This window comes from Pristiophorus japonicus, chromosome 10, assembly GCF_044704955.1.
Source record: "Pristiophorus japonicus isolate sPriJap1 chromosome 10, sPriJap1.hap1, whole genome shotgun sequence".
NCBI classification, from domain to species: Eukaryota; Metazoa; Chordata; class Chondrichthyes; family Pristiophoridae; genus Pristiophorus; species Pristiophorus japonicus.
Genome location: NC_091986.1, coordinates 168,787,220 through 168,804,626, shown reverse-complemented (window position 1 = coordinate 168,804,626; position 17,407 = coordinate 168,787,220). Strand labels below are relative to the sequence as shown.

The following is a 17,407-nucleotide window of genomic DNA, read 5'->3' as shown; positions in this document are numbered from 1 at the left end:
TGGGTAATCCTTGCCACTGGACCAAGACCTAGCTCTGTCAAGCCCATGTGATGGCTGGTGTGCAACAGCCACCACGTTAATAAAATTCACACACAGGCATCTTCCAACCTTCTGGATGTAGTTCGGGATCAGGAGTATTAGTTCCTTCATTAAAACACCTGTGAACTCATCCCTTTTTGGCATGGAAGCAAGTCATCCTCGCTTCGAGGGACCGCCTATGATGATGATAAAGGAAATAATGTGAACATTAAATTCTGCACTTAACTTTTTATTCAAAATACCACAAATAGAATATGGTTAGACATGTTAGCAAATGATTTGGAGTCATTAAAGGTTAAATGATTACGTTAACAATGACTCCTACTTGATTAGGGAATAAGAAGCAATGCAGCAGAGGCTTTTGTGGCTGTTTGAATGTAATACAGAAAGTTGATTCCACAAAAGTAATTTGTTGCATAGTTGATAATTCCAGCGGTCGCCATGATGAATAGGAATGCCATTAAACGTTTTCCAAAAAAGAAACCAGGAAGGCTGTAAAAATAAGTGAAATGCATCTTTAGAAAATCACTGAATATGTTTGTATAAATCACAATCCACAAATAAAAGTGCCTGCAGGGCCATCTGCATTAAATAACTGGTGAGCAAGCACGTGCATCAGCTGAGGTACTGACATGACACCACTGTCACACCCGACAACGATTAATATTCCGCTCAGTTGAAGAACAGATGTTTTTACAAATGCCCGTGTCATGGTGCTGGTCTTGCCTGCAGGAACTGCATTTTGGGAAACCCCAGGTGTGCTCCCACAGTTTCCTGATACACTCTCCCAAGGGAAAAAAAAGCTCACTGCTGCAAAGCACGCATTCATAAAACCAGCTCTCTTGAGTTTTAATAGTCCTCAGTCTCCTCACTCAGGTCAGTATCACATCTTTAGAAAAACAATAATACAGGTGCCTTGCCCTCACAAAAAATACATCTCCAGCTGATCTATAGGATTAAAGAGTACTGGTATTGAAATCAATGATAAGTTAGACTACAAAACACATGTTTCTCCTACGTTGCCCATTTACCCAAGGCTATAGTGGAGGTATCATCATAGGCAGTCCCTCGGAATCGAAGAAGACTTGCTTCCACTCTTAGCATGAGTTCTTAGGTGACTGTACAGTCCAACACGAGAACCACAGTCTCTGTCACAGGTGGGACAGACAGTGGTTGATGGAAAGAGTGGGCAGGGAGTCTGGTTTGCTGCACGCTTCTTCCGCTGCCTGCGCTTGATTTCTGCATGCTCTTGGCGACGAGACTCGAGGAGCTCAGCGCCCTCCCGGATGCACTTCCTCCACTTAGGGCCAGTCTTTGGCCAGGGACTCCCAGGTGTCGGTGGGGATGTCACACTTTATCAGGGAGGCTTTGAGGGTGTCCTAGTAAAGTTTCCGCTGCCCACCTTTGGCTCATTTGCCGTGGACAAGTTCCGAGTAGAGCGCTTGCTTTGGGAGTCTCATGTTTGGCATGCGAACTATGTGGCCTGCCCAGCGGAGCTGATGTATACTGGCTCCGAAATTGTGCGGGCGTTCTGTGGAACTCCCATCATAAATCCAGTGGCAAATCTGCCAAAACACCCGCAAATTCTGGCAGGATCTGGATCCGTTAGGTCCTGGCACTAAGATAGAGTTTCCTGTCTGGTTTTGCACGGGCAGAGCCTCTTCCTGCCCTACAAGGCCATCGATATAAGGTGGCTAGGCCAAGGGCAGGGACTCCCTAACTTTGGTGGTCCTACTCCTAGTATCTCCCGGCATACAATTGGCTCAGGTTCATCTGATCTCACCAGGCATGCCTGTCAGATTCAGGTGCTGGCAGTGACAAGCGGATTCAGGTTCTTGATGCCTCAACTACTAGAAAAAGTTTGGTTCCAACAACCCTGTCCCATCCTTTCATAATTTTAAACACTTCTATCACATTGCTCTGTAATCTGAGTTGATCCAATGAAAAAAGCCCCAATTTTTCTAGTCTTTCTTTATACTTGTATTTCTCAATTCTAGTGAATCTGTATTGTACCCTCTCTAAATATCCTTCTTACAGATGGTAATTTTAACCTAAACCCTCCCTCCGACAACAAACAGATGAGATCAGATTAAATGCCCATTTTACATCTTGCCGCAAGTTTACTTTCCATTGACTTAGATTGTGGCAGACTTACCACTGCACAGTGGCCTGAATGAGGCAATGTGATAACAAAGTTTTCAAAATCTAGCTACAAAACAGGACCATTGCTGACACTTGAACAAAGGAACTTGATTGCAGAAGGTGGTTTGGTATTTGTTAAAGAATGAGGAAACCACAATGTTTACCCTATTTCTGTGGAAATAACAGCAGACATTTGGACAGTTGGATAAAAGAGGAGTTGTTTCTAAATAAGATAGGAATTACAGGGCAATATTGAGACGCTACAGAGTTGACGATAAGTCAGGAGAAAGGTGGGCAGTACAATTGCACCACTTGCCTGATGAGCCATTTTGAGAGCTAGGCCTCATCTGATCGTTGAGATGCAAGTGCTGAACCTGTGCTCACAGGCAGCCTGCCAATCGGGCTGGGTGGAAAAATGTTATCCTGTATAATGGCCTCTAGATGCTTACTGGTGCGAGGCTGACTGGTGCTGCAGTAGGGGGACCTCTTCTGAGGTTGTAGTTGGGACAGAATAAAGAACTTTATTCTGGAACTGCTATTTAATAAACCTGACCTGATCCCAAAGATGAGTAACAAAATTGGGAACTATTTTCTGTTCCTCAGCATCAACATCTCAACCTTTACCCAACAAGCACAAAAATTCATCACATTTTAAAAAAAATAATTGAACCATTAAATACAAAGACAAGCATTCTGGTGACTACTATCAGTGGTACCTTAAGTTACAGATCTATATTTAAAGAAGTGTTTGTGGAACAAAAAGTAACTATTACCTTTGACTGTTTTCTCCTAAATAGCCCACGAAGTATTTGTGCCTCACCACCAAATACAACAATCCAGCGAAGGCTGCAGGAGCTGACAAAAATTAAATCACAGAACAGTATTCTTTATTGCAAAACAACAAACCATCAATTCTTAACCTGTAACCTGAAAATATGAGCGAATTTAGACAATGCCCACTTCAAATGGTCTTTGCAACAATCCCACTGAACGCTGGGAAAATAGAAAGTAAATTCTAAGAATTATGGGTACTTCAGCAGGCTGAATATAAAGGAATTTTCACAACCAGAGCTGGTGGACCTAGGCTGTCAAAGTCCCAAACCCAGAGATAACATTTAGGTTATGCTGTTTCAGCAAGAAAAGCATGACAGAGAATGACTTAAAGGCACATCACTTTTATCTGGTACTGTCTGGGATTATCATTATTTAAGGCCAGGAAAATAAAAGGTGTAATGAGCTACAAAAAGTCTAGTTCGTGTCTTATAATTAAAATTAACTCTTATAATTCCTTGTCATGCATCTCCTTTAAGAAGGTTGACACCTAAAGTAAAACCTCACACAGATTGGTCAGTTATCTGAATAGGGTTGCACCTTGTGGAATTAAATGTATTAAAGATTGCAGGGGTGAATTTTCATGGTTCTCTTAATCATTTGCTATAACATTGGCAGAAGAGCCACAGAAACCTCGGGAAAATGGTCTAAACACAGTTTTTTCAACCCAGTAAAGTGGCATGTGACCCAGGAGGGAATGGATGCCTCATCTACAAATGGAGATTTATCATGCTGGTATCCCCAGAGTCGAGCACAGGTGACAAGAGAGAGACGAGATAGCCAACTCTGGAAGGATGAGTTTGTTTGAGATCAGGCTATCCTATTGTTAAAGCTACAAGCTTAACAATAAGATGCTGAACTAGACTTTAAACATATTTAAGTCGACTTGTTACTCAAAGCTGTTAACTTTTCAGACTATATATTATAAAAGATAAAGGGGTTGGATTTCCCTCTTGTCACCATAGGATGGTTGGGGTAGGTCTTCTGCCTGATGCACCAACGTCTCTGTGACTCCAACCCCGTTTCTTGGGTTGGGAATCATCAAGTATGGAGGTCAGGTTCCCAGTTGGACCTCTGCCACCAAGGGAAGCTTGCCACTGAGAAAGAGGAAGATGCAGATGGTGCTGCAATATGACACCCATTGCACAAGTGAAAGCCACTTAAAGGGGCAGAAGAGCCTTGAAGATCTGAAGATTTTTTTTTAGGCCTCATACTGAGCTTAGGCCTAAAGAAGTAATATTGTAGGGACACAGTAGAGGGTGAGGTGCCCAATACTGGGCTCCCTTCCTCCCAAATGGTCATCACTGGGACGTCTGCTGTTACTCCAGCAACTACTATCATCCCTGTCCTGCTGGCCTCTGGGATTAGCAGTAGTATGAGGGGAAGGCCTGAAAACCGGGCAAGTTGCTGGCCCACCTTCCCACCATGACTGATATGCAGCAGGTTGGTAAAGGGCAGCCAGAGGCCTTCCTTCCAGGGATGGGGGAGGTAAAGTTAAGTAGGGCAAGGATATATTGGGAGCTTTCCCACACTATTTTCCTTGATTTACCTCCTAAAATCCTTGATCTTCCTCTGCTATACCACCTCATTTTGGAGATAATTGTGGAGGAATAATTGAGGAAAATCCAGGCCTTAATTTTGTGAGTTTGGGATAGTAATTGGATTTTGCTGCAAATGCTGCAATTTTATAAACTTCTTGTCCATCATTCTCACAGTGGAAAGCATTACAACCTTGTGATAAGAATTAGTACTTTGTAAATCAATATCAGTCATCAATTCCCCTTTATCTATTGTGGAATAATCCATAATGTTACTTTAATTTTGGTACAAAATTCTACCGTAGTCTCAAAATGACCTGTATTATCTTTAAAACCTGGCAGACACATGAGAGGGAATATTAGTAGATAAATGAAGTAACAGAATAAGAGAAATGCATGGTTTTCATTTCACAAACTACAGGTGGATTCTTCATATGTAAATTATATAAATTATACTTTACCCTGACTACAAAAAAGTCCAGCAGTCCACAGTAAAGCAAGAAACGTGGGATAAACCTCCATGCAGTTATGGCTAAAAACAAAACAGAAAATGTAATCAAAGGCAAAATGAATTTGCTTGCAATGTTATTGGAAAATAGGAACAGGAGGAGGCCATTCAGCCCCTCGAGCCTGTTCCACCATTCAATGAGATCATGGCTGATATGTATCTTAACTCCACCCACCCGCTTTGGCTCCATATCCTTTTATATATTTGTCCAGCAAAAATCTATTGATCTCAGATTTAAAATTATTAATTGAGCTACCATTTATCGTTTTTTGTTGGAGAGAGTTCCACACTTCTACCACTGTTTGCGTGAAGAAGTATTTCCTAACTATCTTTTGACTGGCCTGGCTCTGATTGTAAGGTTAACGTCTATTTGTCCTAGAATTCCCCACCAGCAGGAACAGTTTCTCTCTCTCAACCCTATAAATTCCTTTCAAAAACCTAAAAACTTCAATCAAATCACTCCTTAACCTTCAATATTCCAAGAAATACAAGCCTAGTCTATGTAATCTCTCTTCATAATTTAACCCTTGGAGTTCTGGTGAATCTGTGCTGCACTTCTTCCAAGGCCAATATATCCTTTCGAAGGTGAAATGCCCAATTATAGCAATTACTTTGTTGGAATTATTATTGGATAACAACATTCATTTAGGCAATTGGAATAAATAATGACATGAGAAATTCACCTGTCACTACTCAAAGCTCCCCAGAAACTTGCAACATCTTAAAGAAAGACATGAGACCGAAAAAGGTTAACTAATCTACTTGTCTGCCTGGTCACCATGTTTAAGTAGCTACATTATTTTATTTGAAGGATTTATTTGAAATATATAGATAGAGAAGTGACAACAAATGGGGAAGTTAAAAATAAGGCAGTGAAAATCTGAAGCTTTAATAAAAACCTTTGGTCTCTCAACGTCAAAGAAATCTAAACTGGCAAACTATGACATTGAAGTGGAACACATATACACTGAAGAGTATAAAATGGAAAATCAGCCATATAAAGAAAAAAGATTCGAGGGGAGCAAAATTCAGTAACTGAGGCAAGACGGGACTTCCTGCACCAGGCACAGGAAGTCCAGTCCCGGCAATTAAATTGGGGTTACAGCCCCTGAGAGGAAGTGGAATGTAATGTCACGTGCTCCACTTCCTCTTGGGGCTGGGACTGCGGCGCTAACCACAGGAATTTTCCAGCGCAATGTGGAGAGCCATGTAGCGCTGGTGGGAATGTAGGGCCCTATCCTTCCGTTAACGGGGAGGACACACTGCGAACTCTGCATCGGGGAGAAGGGTCACTGGGGAGTGGGGTGCCATGGCAGTAGCCCGGCACAGAAGCAGAGTGTCAGGCTGCAACACCGTGTCACGAACCCCGCGATTTCAGGTTAGCAAGGCTATTTTTCAAAATGTCTTCGCCACATCTCCCCTTTACTTTTTTGCCCTGCAAGCAGACTGAAGCCCGGTTCACGGCCCGCGAGGCTGCCGCGGATATCGCCCACGACACCCTCATGGGGCGCTAATGAATTTTTGCTCTGGGGCGAAAATGGGTTGCCACGCACAGTGATGACATCAGCGCAGCAGCCCAGGGCGTTACCAGCAGGAGCGGGGCACTACCAGTTAGCACCTCCACTCACTCCCGTGGAATTTCGCAGGAGTCGGTAGCAACCCCACACCCTGGGCGAGAAGTCGTTTGCACCCCAAAATGACACGAATTTCTCTCCCTAGGAGTGTGAAAATGAGTCTGACTTTATTGACAACAATAAATTTGACCTTGTTATTTTCTTACTAATTTCTTCCCCCAGTTTTCCCCTCTCCTGTGTTGAATAAATGATTATTACAAACTCTCAAACTCGAACAAAGGATTCATGTTAAATATGAAGGAATGAATGAGCTCTAGACATTAATATTTTGGAAAATATTAATTTCCTGGAGTTCCCATTTTTTTCATTATTTTCATGGTATGGTCTCATGCCTGTCACAGTTTAACAACAACTTGCATTTATATAGGGCCTTTGATGTCATAAACATCCAAAACTGTTAACATAAGAGGAACAAATGTGAAGCAGTAGCAGAAGAAATGGAAGCGATAAGAGAAAACAATTTTGAAGAGATAGTTTTAAAGTGGTTTTTGAAGGTGGGGAGGAAGTTGTTAATGTGAGTTTTGGAATTCATGGCTCTACAACTCTTTTGGGGACAAAATAAACATTAAATCAAGTGCCCCCGATCTGGGGGACACTCCAGACACTTTCCAACTGCCCTTTTTTTTTTGTTTTTGTTTTTTGGGGGGGGGGTTTTTTGCTTTTTTTTTGGCAGTAAAAGCATAAATTTTACAAGTGCCCCCTATAAAAGGGGAGGGGGACACTAAAACCCGGCAATTAAAACAAATTAAACTTTAAAACATATAAAATCAAATTAAAATTTGGTTGCCGGGGGTGATGATGCACTCCAGTCCCTCCGGCGCCCACTTCTCACGGAAGGCCGCGAGCATACCGGTGGACACCGCATGCTCCATCTCTAAGGACACCCTGGCCTGGATGTAAGAGCGGAAGAGAGGCAGACAGTCAGGCTGAATGACCCCCTCGACCGCCCGCTGCCTGGACCGGCTGATGGGCATGGCTCTACAACTCTTTTGATTCGAGAAAATAAACATTAACTCAAGTGCCCCCTGACTTAGGGGACACTCCAAACACTTTCAAACAAGTGCCCTTTGTTTTTTTTTGTGTTTTTTTTTGTGGTTTTTTTGGGAGGCACTGAAAGCATAAATTTACAAGTGCCCCCTATAAAAGGGAAGGGGGACACTAAAACCCGGCAATTAAAACAAATTAAACTTTAAAACATATAAAATCAAATTAAAATTTGGTTGCCGGGGGTGATAATGCACTCCAGTCCCTCCAGCGCCCACTTCTCACGGAAGGCCGCGAGCGTACCGGTGGAGGGCATGGCTCTACAGAGGGAAGGGAGGATACAGAGCTGGTGCATAGGGTTGATGGAGGTTGCACTGGTGGTATGGAGCAAGGCCGTGAAGATATTTATAAACAAGGATGAGAACTTTGATTTCAATGTGTTGTGGGACAGTTAAACAATGAAGGTCGGCGAGAACAGGCTGACAGAGAGATCTAAGTGAGCAATAGGAGAGTTTTGGATGAGTTGGAATTTGTATAGGAGGGATCTCTTGAGGCTGAGGATTAGAGTGCTGGAGAAGTAACAAAGGCATGGCTGAGAGCTTCAACACCAATTGGAGTGGAGTAAAGGCTGAGGCAAGTGAATTTGCAAAGGTGCAAATAATGAGTCTTAGTGATGGATTTGATATGGGGCTTCAAGCTCAACTGAGGCTGCGTATTGTTGGCATGTGGTCTGAACCTGAAATCCAGCCATGTTCAGATCATATCAGGAGGAACGCATTTCAGGCGTACTCTGTCTGACTAGCGCCCAGATGCATGGGGAGAGGGTGGGGGAGGAAAATCAGACCCGAGGTCTTAACTTGAGGTCCTGTTCAGTCAATATTGACTGGAATTCCACTTTCTTATTGCTAACTAGTTACTCATGCTGGAAAGTCAACAAGTGCAGGTGTGGGCATTTGGTGAGAACAGGATTAGCCATGGTTGTGACCACTGCTACAGACAAATAGCTCAACAAGTAGGTTAAAAGAGCAATAGCTCTTTATGTAAGGTACTTGAGGTTCTATGGTTTCTGTGGAATTATATCGTAACAACTTCATTAAAAGAGAGGTAAGGTGACAAAATTACAAGAAGAGAGTAGAATAGTTCTGCAAAAATTGTTTGTGTATTTATGAACTTTAAAGAAGGGGACAGGGATTTCATATTTCAAACAACCACTTCAAGAAAACAGTGGTCTGCTATAACATGAAATAAAACGGATGTGGTATCACGTAACTTTGAGACTTTAAAATTGAGTACAACTTTATGTCATGTGGTGTATTGCTAAAGAGGAAATCCCTTTCTTGAAGTTTCCTGCTCATGTTCTGCATCTGAGAAGTATCATCCAGATGCTTCTATTACTTATGACATGGGCCTCTTATTGTGCAAAATTCAGAATGTGAAAAATACAGTTCTGTGCTGTCAGTCTCTGGCAGTATATCGGCATCATGTAAAAAAAATGGGATGCCAATCAATTGTGTGGTTAAATTACATCACATCGTCCAATACCATACCTGTGGTGTTTAGATGCCAAGAGGTTATTTGAAATACTGAATAGTAAAGTTAGTGATTGAGAAAATTGGGTGATTTTGGAGCTGACTGAATTGATATGAATGTGTGAGCTGAGGGAGGTGTTAGGATCACTTTAAAAAGGAAAATTGGAAGTTAATCTGTGTCACAAAGTGTCAGGCTCTGATTTCATTACCTGCCAAATTCATGATTTCTCCCAGATTATGAAGAGAATGTAGCAAGTGAAGCCAGACTCTTTCTTCAGAGATACTGAGCAAATCAGCATTTGACTCAACGGAGACCACATAGCAGAAGGCTACAGAGCAGCATTGCTGGAACACTAGGAACAGGTAGTTTGCCTCCCTTCTAGGCTAGAAAATAGTGCCTGATAGATGATGCTAAAAGGGTAAAACCTAAAAAAGTAGTTAAAAGTTATCTGGTATCCTTTCATTGTGTTACATAGGCTTGGACTGGTGATGCTAATTACTCAAAAATCAGGTGGAAAACTTGCACAACAGTCAATAAGAGTCTTAAATTGAAAGTGTTAAATAGCAAAAGCACATCAGCAGCAGCTACACATCAACAATTTAGCCAAATCTTTATGTTGTCAATTGTGCAGAATCGTTAGACCTCTGATCTTTAAGTTCTTTTCTCAATCCCCGCATATTTTATATTTTATCACATTAAGCATCAGATGCTGGGAGGTGTACAAGAGCACGCTGCGATAACTTGTTGTCTGCTACTTTCTCTTCACTGTGAGTTTTCCATACTCTTCCAGTTTAGATGGTATATTTTATAACCTAGCAAAGCTCCTCTTTAAAGCCTGTTTGATTGAAGTACTGTATACAAATGCCCTTTCCCATCCTCCTCCTCCTCCTCTAAATAGCAGTAAGTAATGTGGCCGCATGCATATTTGAAATTTCAGGGACAATCACCTAGACAAAGAAGTACATCTCCTTTCATGCATTTTGATTTAGAAGGAAGTAATTTAACCCCCACCATGCCAAGGTTAGTTCACTCAGCTAATAGTATTGCTTTGATGCATTGTTATGCATCAAAAATTGAGCCTGCCACAAAGAGGGCAATCTTTTCTGTGGCTGATTAAACAGCCTTTGGAGCTGGTTTTCAAAGACTAGTTTTTGGAAATTACTCAATAGATGGTGGAAGGCAGTAGGAAGAAGAAAACAGACAAATGTTCTAAAGTTATTTTCTTAGAAGGAAAAGGAGTTTATAACCAATAAGTACACTGTACAAGAAAATTTATAATAGTAAATAAAGGACAGAGTAAAAAATAAAGCATTTAACATCTTTGAATTTAAACGGTTAAGAGTTTCCACTAGATTGTGCTGTTGTTTCCGGCAAAATTCACCCAAAATTGGCCAAACCCGTGCAAAAAATTGTGAAATTTCAAGCACAAATTACATCTGGCTCAAATCGGGTTTCTGCAATCTTTTGTGCTCGGGGTAGAAATTCCAACAGAAAAGCCAGTTTTCAGCGCACAATGCGCAGGAGCGAGGACATTTGTACAGGCAAGATTGTGGGATTTCTGCATATCTTGCCCAGCAAATGTCCTCAAAACTCTTGCGCCTGATAAAAGCAGGTGCATAGCCTACTTTTTTACAGGCCTAAGAGTTTAAAAACCTATAAAAAACATGATTAAAATAAAATTTTAAAAAACATATTTATGTTAAAACCCTGCCCACTCAGATAATGTTATTTTAAACCCTATCCTTAACTTTTTTTTTAAATCAGCAAATATTTTTCTTTAAAAAACATGTACAACAACTTTAATTTCTATTAGTGTATTGTGTGAGGTGTTTTTTTAAATGTTTTATGAATTGTTTGTGCGTTTTGGGGTTTTTCTCTTTCATAGTAATAGGAGATTTGTAACTTATGAATCTCCTATTACTATGAATGAGAAAATACTTACCTGTGATTGGATGTCCATGCCCACGTGACACCTGCGGACAGCCCGACGTGAACGCGCTGTGGCGCGCAGTCACAAGAGGCCTCCGGACCGAGATCTCAAGCGGGCGCAGCAGCTTCGGGTAAGTGCATTTTATGTCCATTATTTAGTTCTTTGCCCGCGGGAAGTCCTCGAAAGGAATTTCTGCCCCATTGTGTTAGAAGCTTGCCCCACTCACAAAACTAGCCACACCCCAGATTGAATTAATCACCATTGGGCTATTCTGCAAATTGCATCCATTTGCTGCTTTCGAGGAGGCTCTTAAAAATAAGCAGGTTCTTTTGGACCCAAGCGCAGTAAAAGGCATGTTTTAAAAGCTTTTGAATATAATGTTTTTCAACTTACTAAGAAACTGACAACTTTCCACCAATATAACTACTAAATGGTTCTGTATAGTTTTTTTAAAATCATTTTCCGTTATTTAAAATCGGGTTACTCACGGGTGGTGAATTTGACACTGATTAAAAATGCTTATTTTTTGTGATAAACCCATTTTCTGCTGTATTACTAAAACTGCATCAGGTTACCACTCTTAACTATATCAAAAAAATGTTTTAAAGCAAAAATGTTTTTTTTTATTAAGTTCTAAAATGCTGCCCAATTGTGCTGGTACATTCAGCGAAATGCACATGAGCTCGAGCGGAAACGTGGGTAAAAAAGACTTCTCAAAACTAGCGCAATTGTAGCTGTAAATTTCACCCGGATCGCCGATTGCACCCAAAGCGAAACTCTATCACGCAACGTTTTCTTTTTATAATCCAGGGTTAAGTGCTCTAGTAACGCTAAGACAATGACAATATCCACAGATTAATCTAACCCGCCGATTACTGCCTGATCAGCCTCCTCCCTATCATCAGTAAAGTAATGGAAGGAGCAATCAATAGCACCGTCAAACAACACCTACTCAGTCATCATCATCATCATCATAGGCAGTCCCTTGGAATCGAGGAAGACTTGCTTCCACTCTTAGTTCTTAGGTGGCTGAACAGTCCAATATGAGAACCACAGTGTCTGTCACAGGTGGGACAGATAGTCGTTGAGGGAAGGGGTGGGTGGGACTTGTTTGCCGCACGCTCTTTCTGCTGCCTGCATTTGGTTTCTGCATGCTCTCAGCAATGAGACTCCTACTCAGTAATAACCTGCTCTCTGACACTCCGCTTGGGTTCCACCAGAACCATTTGGCTCCAAACCTCATCGCAGCCTTAATCCAGACATGGACACGAGAGATGAATGCCAGAGGAAAGGTGAAAGTGGCTTCCCTCGACATCAAAGAGAAATCAATAATTTTAAAATAATTATTGAAAAGTAACAGCTTTATGCATGTAAAACCAATAAATACATCAATGAGAAAAGATATAGTTAATAAAATGTGCGTTAATTGTTAACAAGAAAAACACCACTTGTTCCATCAAAATTTATCTCTGCAGTACCCCAAACTCTCATTCCAGCATCCAAATACATTTTGAATTCATTAAAAGTATTTGTTTTACTACAGAAATTGCACCAAAATTTACGCTGGTTTCTGCTCCAATCTGTTGATTGAAAATTACGCCAAAAATTCCTGTAATGCACGGATATTCAGGGTTACAGAACCAAGATGGAGTTAAGATACAGATCAGCTATGACCTAATTGAATGGCAGAACAGGCTTGAGGGGCTGAATGGCTTACTCTTGTTCCTATGTTCCTAGATTATTTGACTATGCCGACAAGTAAAAACCAGTAAAACAAGCCCGAATACAACAGCATCAATAGGTGTAATAGTGAGTGGGCTGCTGTCTTGTAGTCTCAGTCTCAGAACCTCTGCCTCTAATGCTCCTCTGCCTCTAATGCTCCTCTCCCTCGTTCTCTCCCCCTCCCATGAGCAGAACAGGGTTATTCCCATTGGGTAGGCCATTCTCGCTGCTTAGTCCTTTGGAACATATGGGTAGGGGTGTGGGATGCAGAGGTGGAACACATTTGGATGTACTGAGACTGACAGCACTTTAAAGTACAGGTCTCAGTAAGATTTTTTTAAATTCAATTGCAAAGAAAATCAATATTGAACGCCAGAAATTTTAGTTACGCTAATATCAGGTGACCTCAAGCCGTGCTGCCCCTAAATTTTGGGGCGTAAATCTACGACAGTATTATTTATGTAAATCCAGGAAACTTGCAACAGCTGGTCTTTTGCTCGGGGAAGGTGGAGTTATGTAAATAATCGGCAGAGGATTACAATGGGCATGGTGTGGAAGCCCAGCATATGATCGATGACATTCCCATATGTTGATGTTTCAACACAAATCCGGAGTAAATCAATTATGCACAGAACTCCTCGGAATAAAATGGCGCAACATCGGATTTACACCGAAATTTCCTGGAAATTCCAAGCCCTTCGATTCCAAACATTCATCGCCCTTTTGAGTAAAGACATTCTAATGTTTTAAACTTCAGTTTACTTTTTGAGGTTTAAAATTGTCTAGTGGCCCTACACCCTTAGCTACTTTGAAGTAACACTCTAGGTTTGCTTTATCTGTACCATGTAATAATTTAAGTCTCATTTAATGTTTTAATTCCCTCTCCTACAATCAGCATAGTCAACTTCAAAATGAAACAGAGAGGGTCACCCAATGGAACAGCCACCGAAATGAGAAGTTAAATTCTGCCTTATAAGATTTAAGATATAAATTGTGATGTCTGGCGAGCAAGCTGTATTAACATGTTAGAAACTATGACTGCAATCGAGAGTAACCCACAAGAGCCATTTATTGCCGAAAGTATTTCCTTTCTAATAGAATCGATTGACTTTATTTCTGTTGGAATGCATTGAGATATTTTGCAACCAGAATTAATTGAATGGTATTCTGTGGGAATTCGCTGTTTTTTGTACAATTGGCAGCAGTGATTGGTGTTGAGAAATATTTAGCCGATTTCTATCAATTTAGTCTGTTCTGAGTTTAAAGTGATTGAAGAGTTCGATCTTATCTTAGTGATATATCACTGTCAATTTTAAAAGTCTTATTATTGTAAATAAAAGTTCTTAAACAGCGATTATTGTTTTTGATTTGTGTATCCCTTTACTAATGCAGTTTGTAGAAAGTGATCGATTCCGTGACTTACTTTGCAACACTGACCCGGTCGAAAGCTGTGTGTGCCGAGCGCTTCTGGATGGATTCGTTCTGCAATTGGTACGCAAAGAATACTGCAACACAAGAGTACAAACAGCTCTCATAAGATTGGTGAAAAGCACCTATTTTCCTAAAGGAAGTCGAGGTGCATTAACTTCAATTCAGATGTGCACACTGACTGCACGTTCTTACCGTTCTGGAGAGCACTGAGCACAGTGATGGTGCCCAAAAAGATCACATTGTCCAGAATATCAACATCCATGCTCACGGTCTAACGGTCCCCGAGTGCCTGTCAGCAAGACGTATTAAGAATACAAGGAAGTTGCCCAGCTTCTTATCTCTCCATCGCGTCTAAACTTCCGATTTTGCTTTTTTGTTGCATACAGCGGAAGGAAGCTGGTCTATTAGGGGAGGGGACATATTTCGAAACTCGCCGTGCAGACAGCACACGCCCATGATCTCCATAGTGTCAGAGGAGTTTCTCGGTTAACGAAGAACAGCGAGGTTGATAGATGGGGACTAGTACAGCTTCAATGACAAATATCCTTGGAGAATTATCGTTATTATCATTGAATCATCCAATGATACAGCACAGCTGGAGGCCATTCGGCCCATCGTGCCTGTGCCAGTTCTTTGAAAGAGCTATCCAATTCGTCCCTCCCCCCCCCCTTTCCCACGGCCCTACAAACTTTATCCCTTCAAGTATTTATCCAATCCCCTTTTGAAAGCATTAAATCTGCTTCCATCACCCTTTCAGGCAGTCATCAACATAGGCAGTCCCTCCAAATCTTGTTTCCACTCTAAAAATGAGTTCTTAGGTGACTGAACATTCTAATACAGGAATTACAGCCTCTGTCACAGGTGGGACAGACAGTTGTTGAAGGAAAGGATGGGTGGGGAGTCTGGTTTGCCGCAAGCTCCTTCCGCTGCCTGCACTTGATTTCTGCATGCTCTCGGCAACGAGATTCGAGGCGCTCGGCGCCCTCCCACATGCTCTTCCTCCACTTAGGGCAGTCTTTGGCCAGGGACTCCCAGGTGTCGGTGGGGATGTTGCATTTGATCAAGGAGGCTTTGAGGGTGTCCTTGAAATGTTTCCTCTGCCCACATGGGGCTCGTTTGCCGTGTAGGAGTTCCGAGTAGAGCACTTGCTTTGGGAGTCTTGTGTCGGGCATTCAAACTATGCATTACATTGCAGATCATAACAACTCCATGCATAAAAATTCTCCTCATAAGAACATAAGAAATAGGAGCATCAGTAACCCATTTGGTCCCTCCAGCCTGCTCCGCCATTCAGTGAGATCATGGCTGATCTTCTATCTCAACTCCACTTTCCGGCACTATCCCCACATCCCTTGATTCATTAATATACAAAAATCTATTGCTCTCTGTCTAGAATATACTCAATGACTGAGCATTCACAGCCCTCTGGGGTAGAAAATTCCAAAGATGCACCACCCTTTGAGTGAAGACATTTTTACTCATCGTGGTTCGAGACTCGCCAGCCTGGAGAAACATCTACCCTATCAAGCCCTGTAAGAATTTTGTATGTTTCAATAAGAGCACCTCTCATTCTTCTCAACTCGAGAGAATATAGAAACATAGAAAATAGGTGCAGGAGTAGGCCATTCGGCCCTTCGAGCCTGCACTGCCATTCAATGAGTTCATGGCTGAACATGCAACTTCAGTATCCCATTCCTGCTTTCTCGCCATACCCCTTGATCCCCCAAGTAGTAAGGACTACATCCAACTCCTTTTTGAATATATTTAGTGAATTGGCCTCAACAACTTCCTGTGGTAGAGAATTCCACAGGTTCACCACTCTCTGGGTGAAGAAGTTTCTCCTCATTTCGGTCCTAAATGGCTGACCCCTTATCCTTAGACTGTGACCCCTGGTTCTGGACTTCCCCAACATTGGGAACATTCTTCTTGCATCTAACCTGTCTAAACCCGTCAGAATCTTAAACGTTTCTATGAGATCCCCTCTCATTCTTCTGAACTCCAGTGAATACAAGCCCAGTTGATCCAGTCTTTCTTGATATGTCAGTCCCGCCATCCCGGGAATCAGTCTGGTGAACCTTCACTGCACTCCCTCAATAGCAAGAATGTCCTTCCTCAAGTCAGCAGACCAAAACTGTACACAATACTCCAGGTGTGGCCTCACCAAGGCCCTGTACAACTGTAGAAATACCTCCCTGCCCCTGTACTCAAATCCCCTCACTATGAAGGCCAACATGCCATTTGCTTTCTTAACCACCTGCTGTACCTGCATGCCAGCCTTCAATGACTGATGTACCATGACACCCAGGTCTCGTTGCACCTCCCCTTTTCCTAATCTGTCACCATTCAGATAATAGTCTGTCTCTCTGTTTTTGCCACCAAAGTGGATAACCTCACATTTATCCACATTATACTTCATCTGCCATGCATTTGCCCACTCACCTAACCTATCCAAGTCACTCTGCAGCCTCATAGCATCCTCCTTGCAGCTCACACTGCCACCCAACTTAGTGTCATCTGCAAATTTGGAGATACTACATTTAATCCCCTCGTCTAAATCATTAATGTACAATGTAAACAGCTGGGGCCCCAGCACAGAACATTGCGGTACCCCGCTAGTCACTGCCTGCCATTCTGAAAAGTACCCATTTACTCCTACTCTTTGCTTCCTGTCTGTCAACCAGTTCTCAATCCACGTCAGCACACTACCCCCAGTTCCATGTGCTTTAACTTTGCACATTAATCTCTTGTGTGGGACTTTGTCGAAAGCCTTCTGAAAGTCCAAATACACCACATCAACTGGTTCTCCCTTATCCACTCTACTGGAAACATCCTCAAAAAATTCCAGAAGATTTGTCAAGCATGATTTCCCTTTCACAAATCCATGCTGACTTGGACCTATTATGTCACCTCTTTCCAAATGCGCTGCTATGACATCCTTAATAATTGATTCCATCATTTTACCCACTACTGATGTCAGGCTGACCGGTCTATAATTCCGTTTTCTCTCTCCCTCCTTTTTAAAAAATGGGGTTACATTGGCTACCCTCCACTCCATAGGAACTGATTCAGAGTCTATGTAATGTTGGAAAATGACTGTCAATGCATCCGCTATTTCCAA

General features: G+C 41.9%; 1 protein-coding gene across 1 annotated transcript; it reads right to left on the bottom strand.

The window, feature by feature from the left end:
- Nucleotides 1-258: 258 nt before the first annotated feature.
- On the bottom strand, nucleotides 259-14,650 carry alox5ap (arachidonate 5-lipoxygenase-activating protein). Its single transcript, XM_070891549.1, has 5 exons — nucleotides 14,482-14,650; nucleotides 14,282-14,363; nucleotides 5,012-5,082; nucleotides 2,955-3,036; nucleotides 259-531 (listed from the first exon to the last, which is right to left on the bottom strand). The coding sequence occupies exons 1-5, from the start codon at nucleotides 14,549-14,551 to the stop codon at nucleotides 369-371; spliced, it is 468 nt and encodes a 155-aa protein (XP_070747650.1). The 5' UTR covers nucleotides 14,552-14,650; the 3' UTR covers nucleotides 259-368.
- Nucleotides 14,651-17,407: the final 2,757 nt, after the last annotated feature.

Excerpts from the sequence above, each read along its gene's own strand:
- alox5ap (XM_070891549.1), bottom strand. The coding sequence starts at position 14,551 with ATGGATGTTGATATTCTGGACAATGTGATCTTTTTGGGCACCATCACT. Across the intron at positions 5,083-14,281 it reads GACCGGGTCAGTGTTGCAAA|CCATAACTGCATGGAGGTTT; the intron begins GTAAGTCACGGA and ends TTTTGTTTTTAG. Across the intron at positions 3,037-5,011 it reads TGGACTTTTTTGTAGTCAGG|CTCCTGCAGCCTTCGCTGGA; the intron begins GTAAAGTATAAT and ends AATTTTTGTCAG.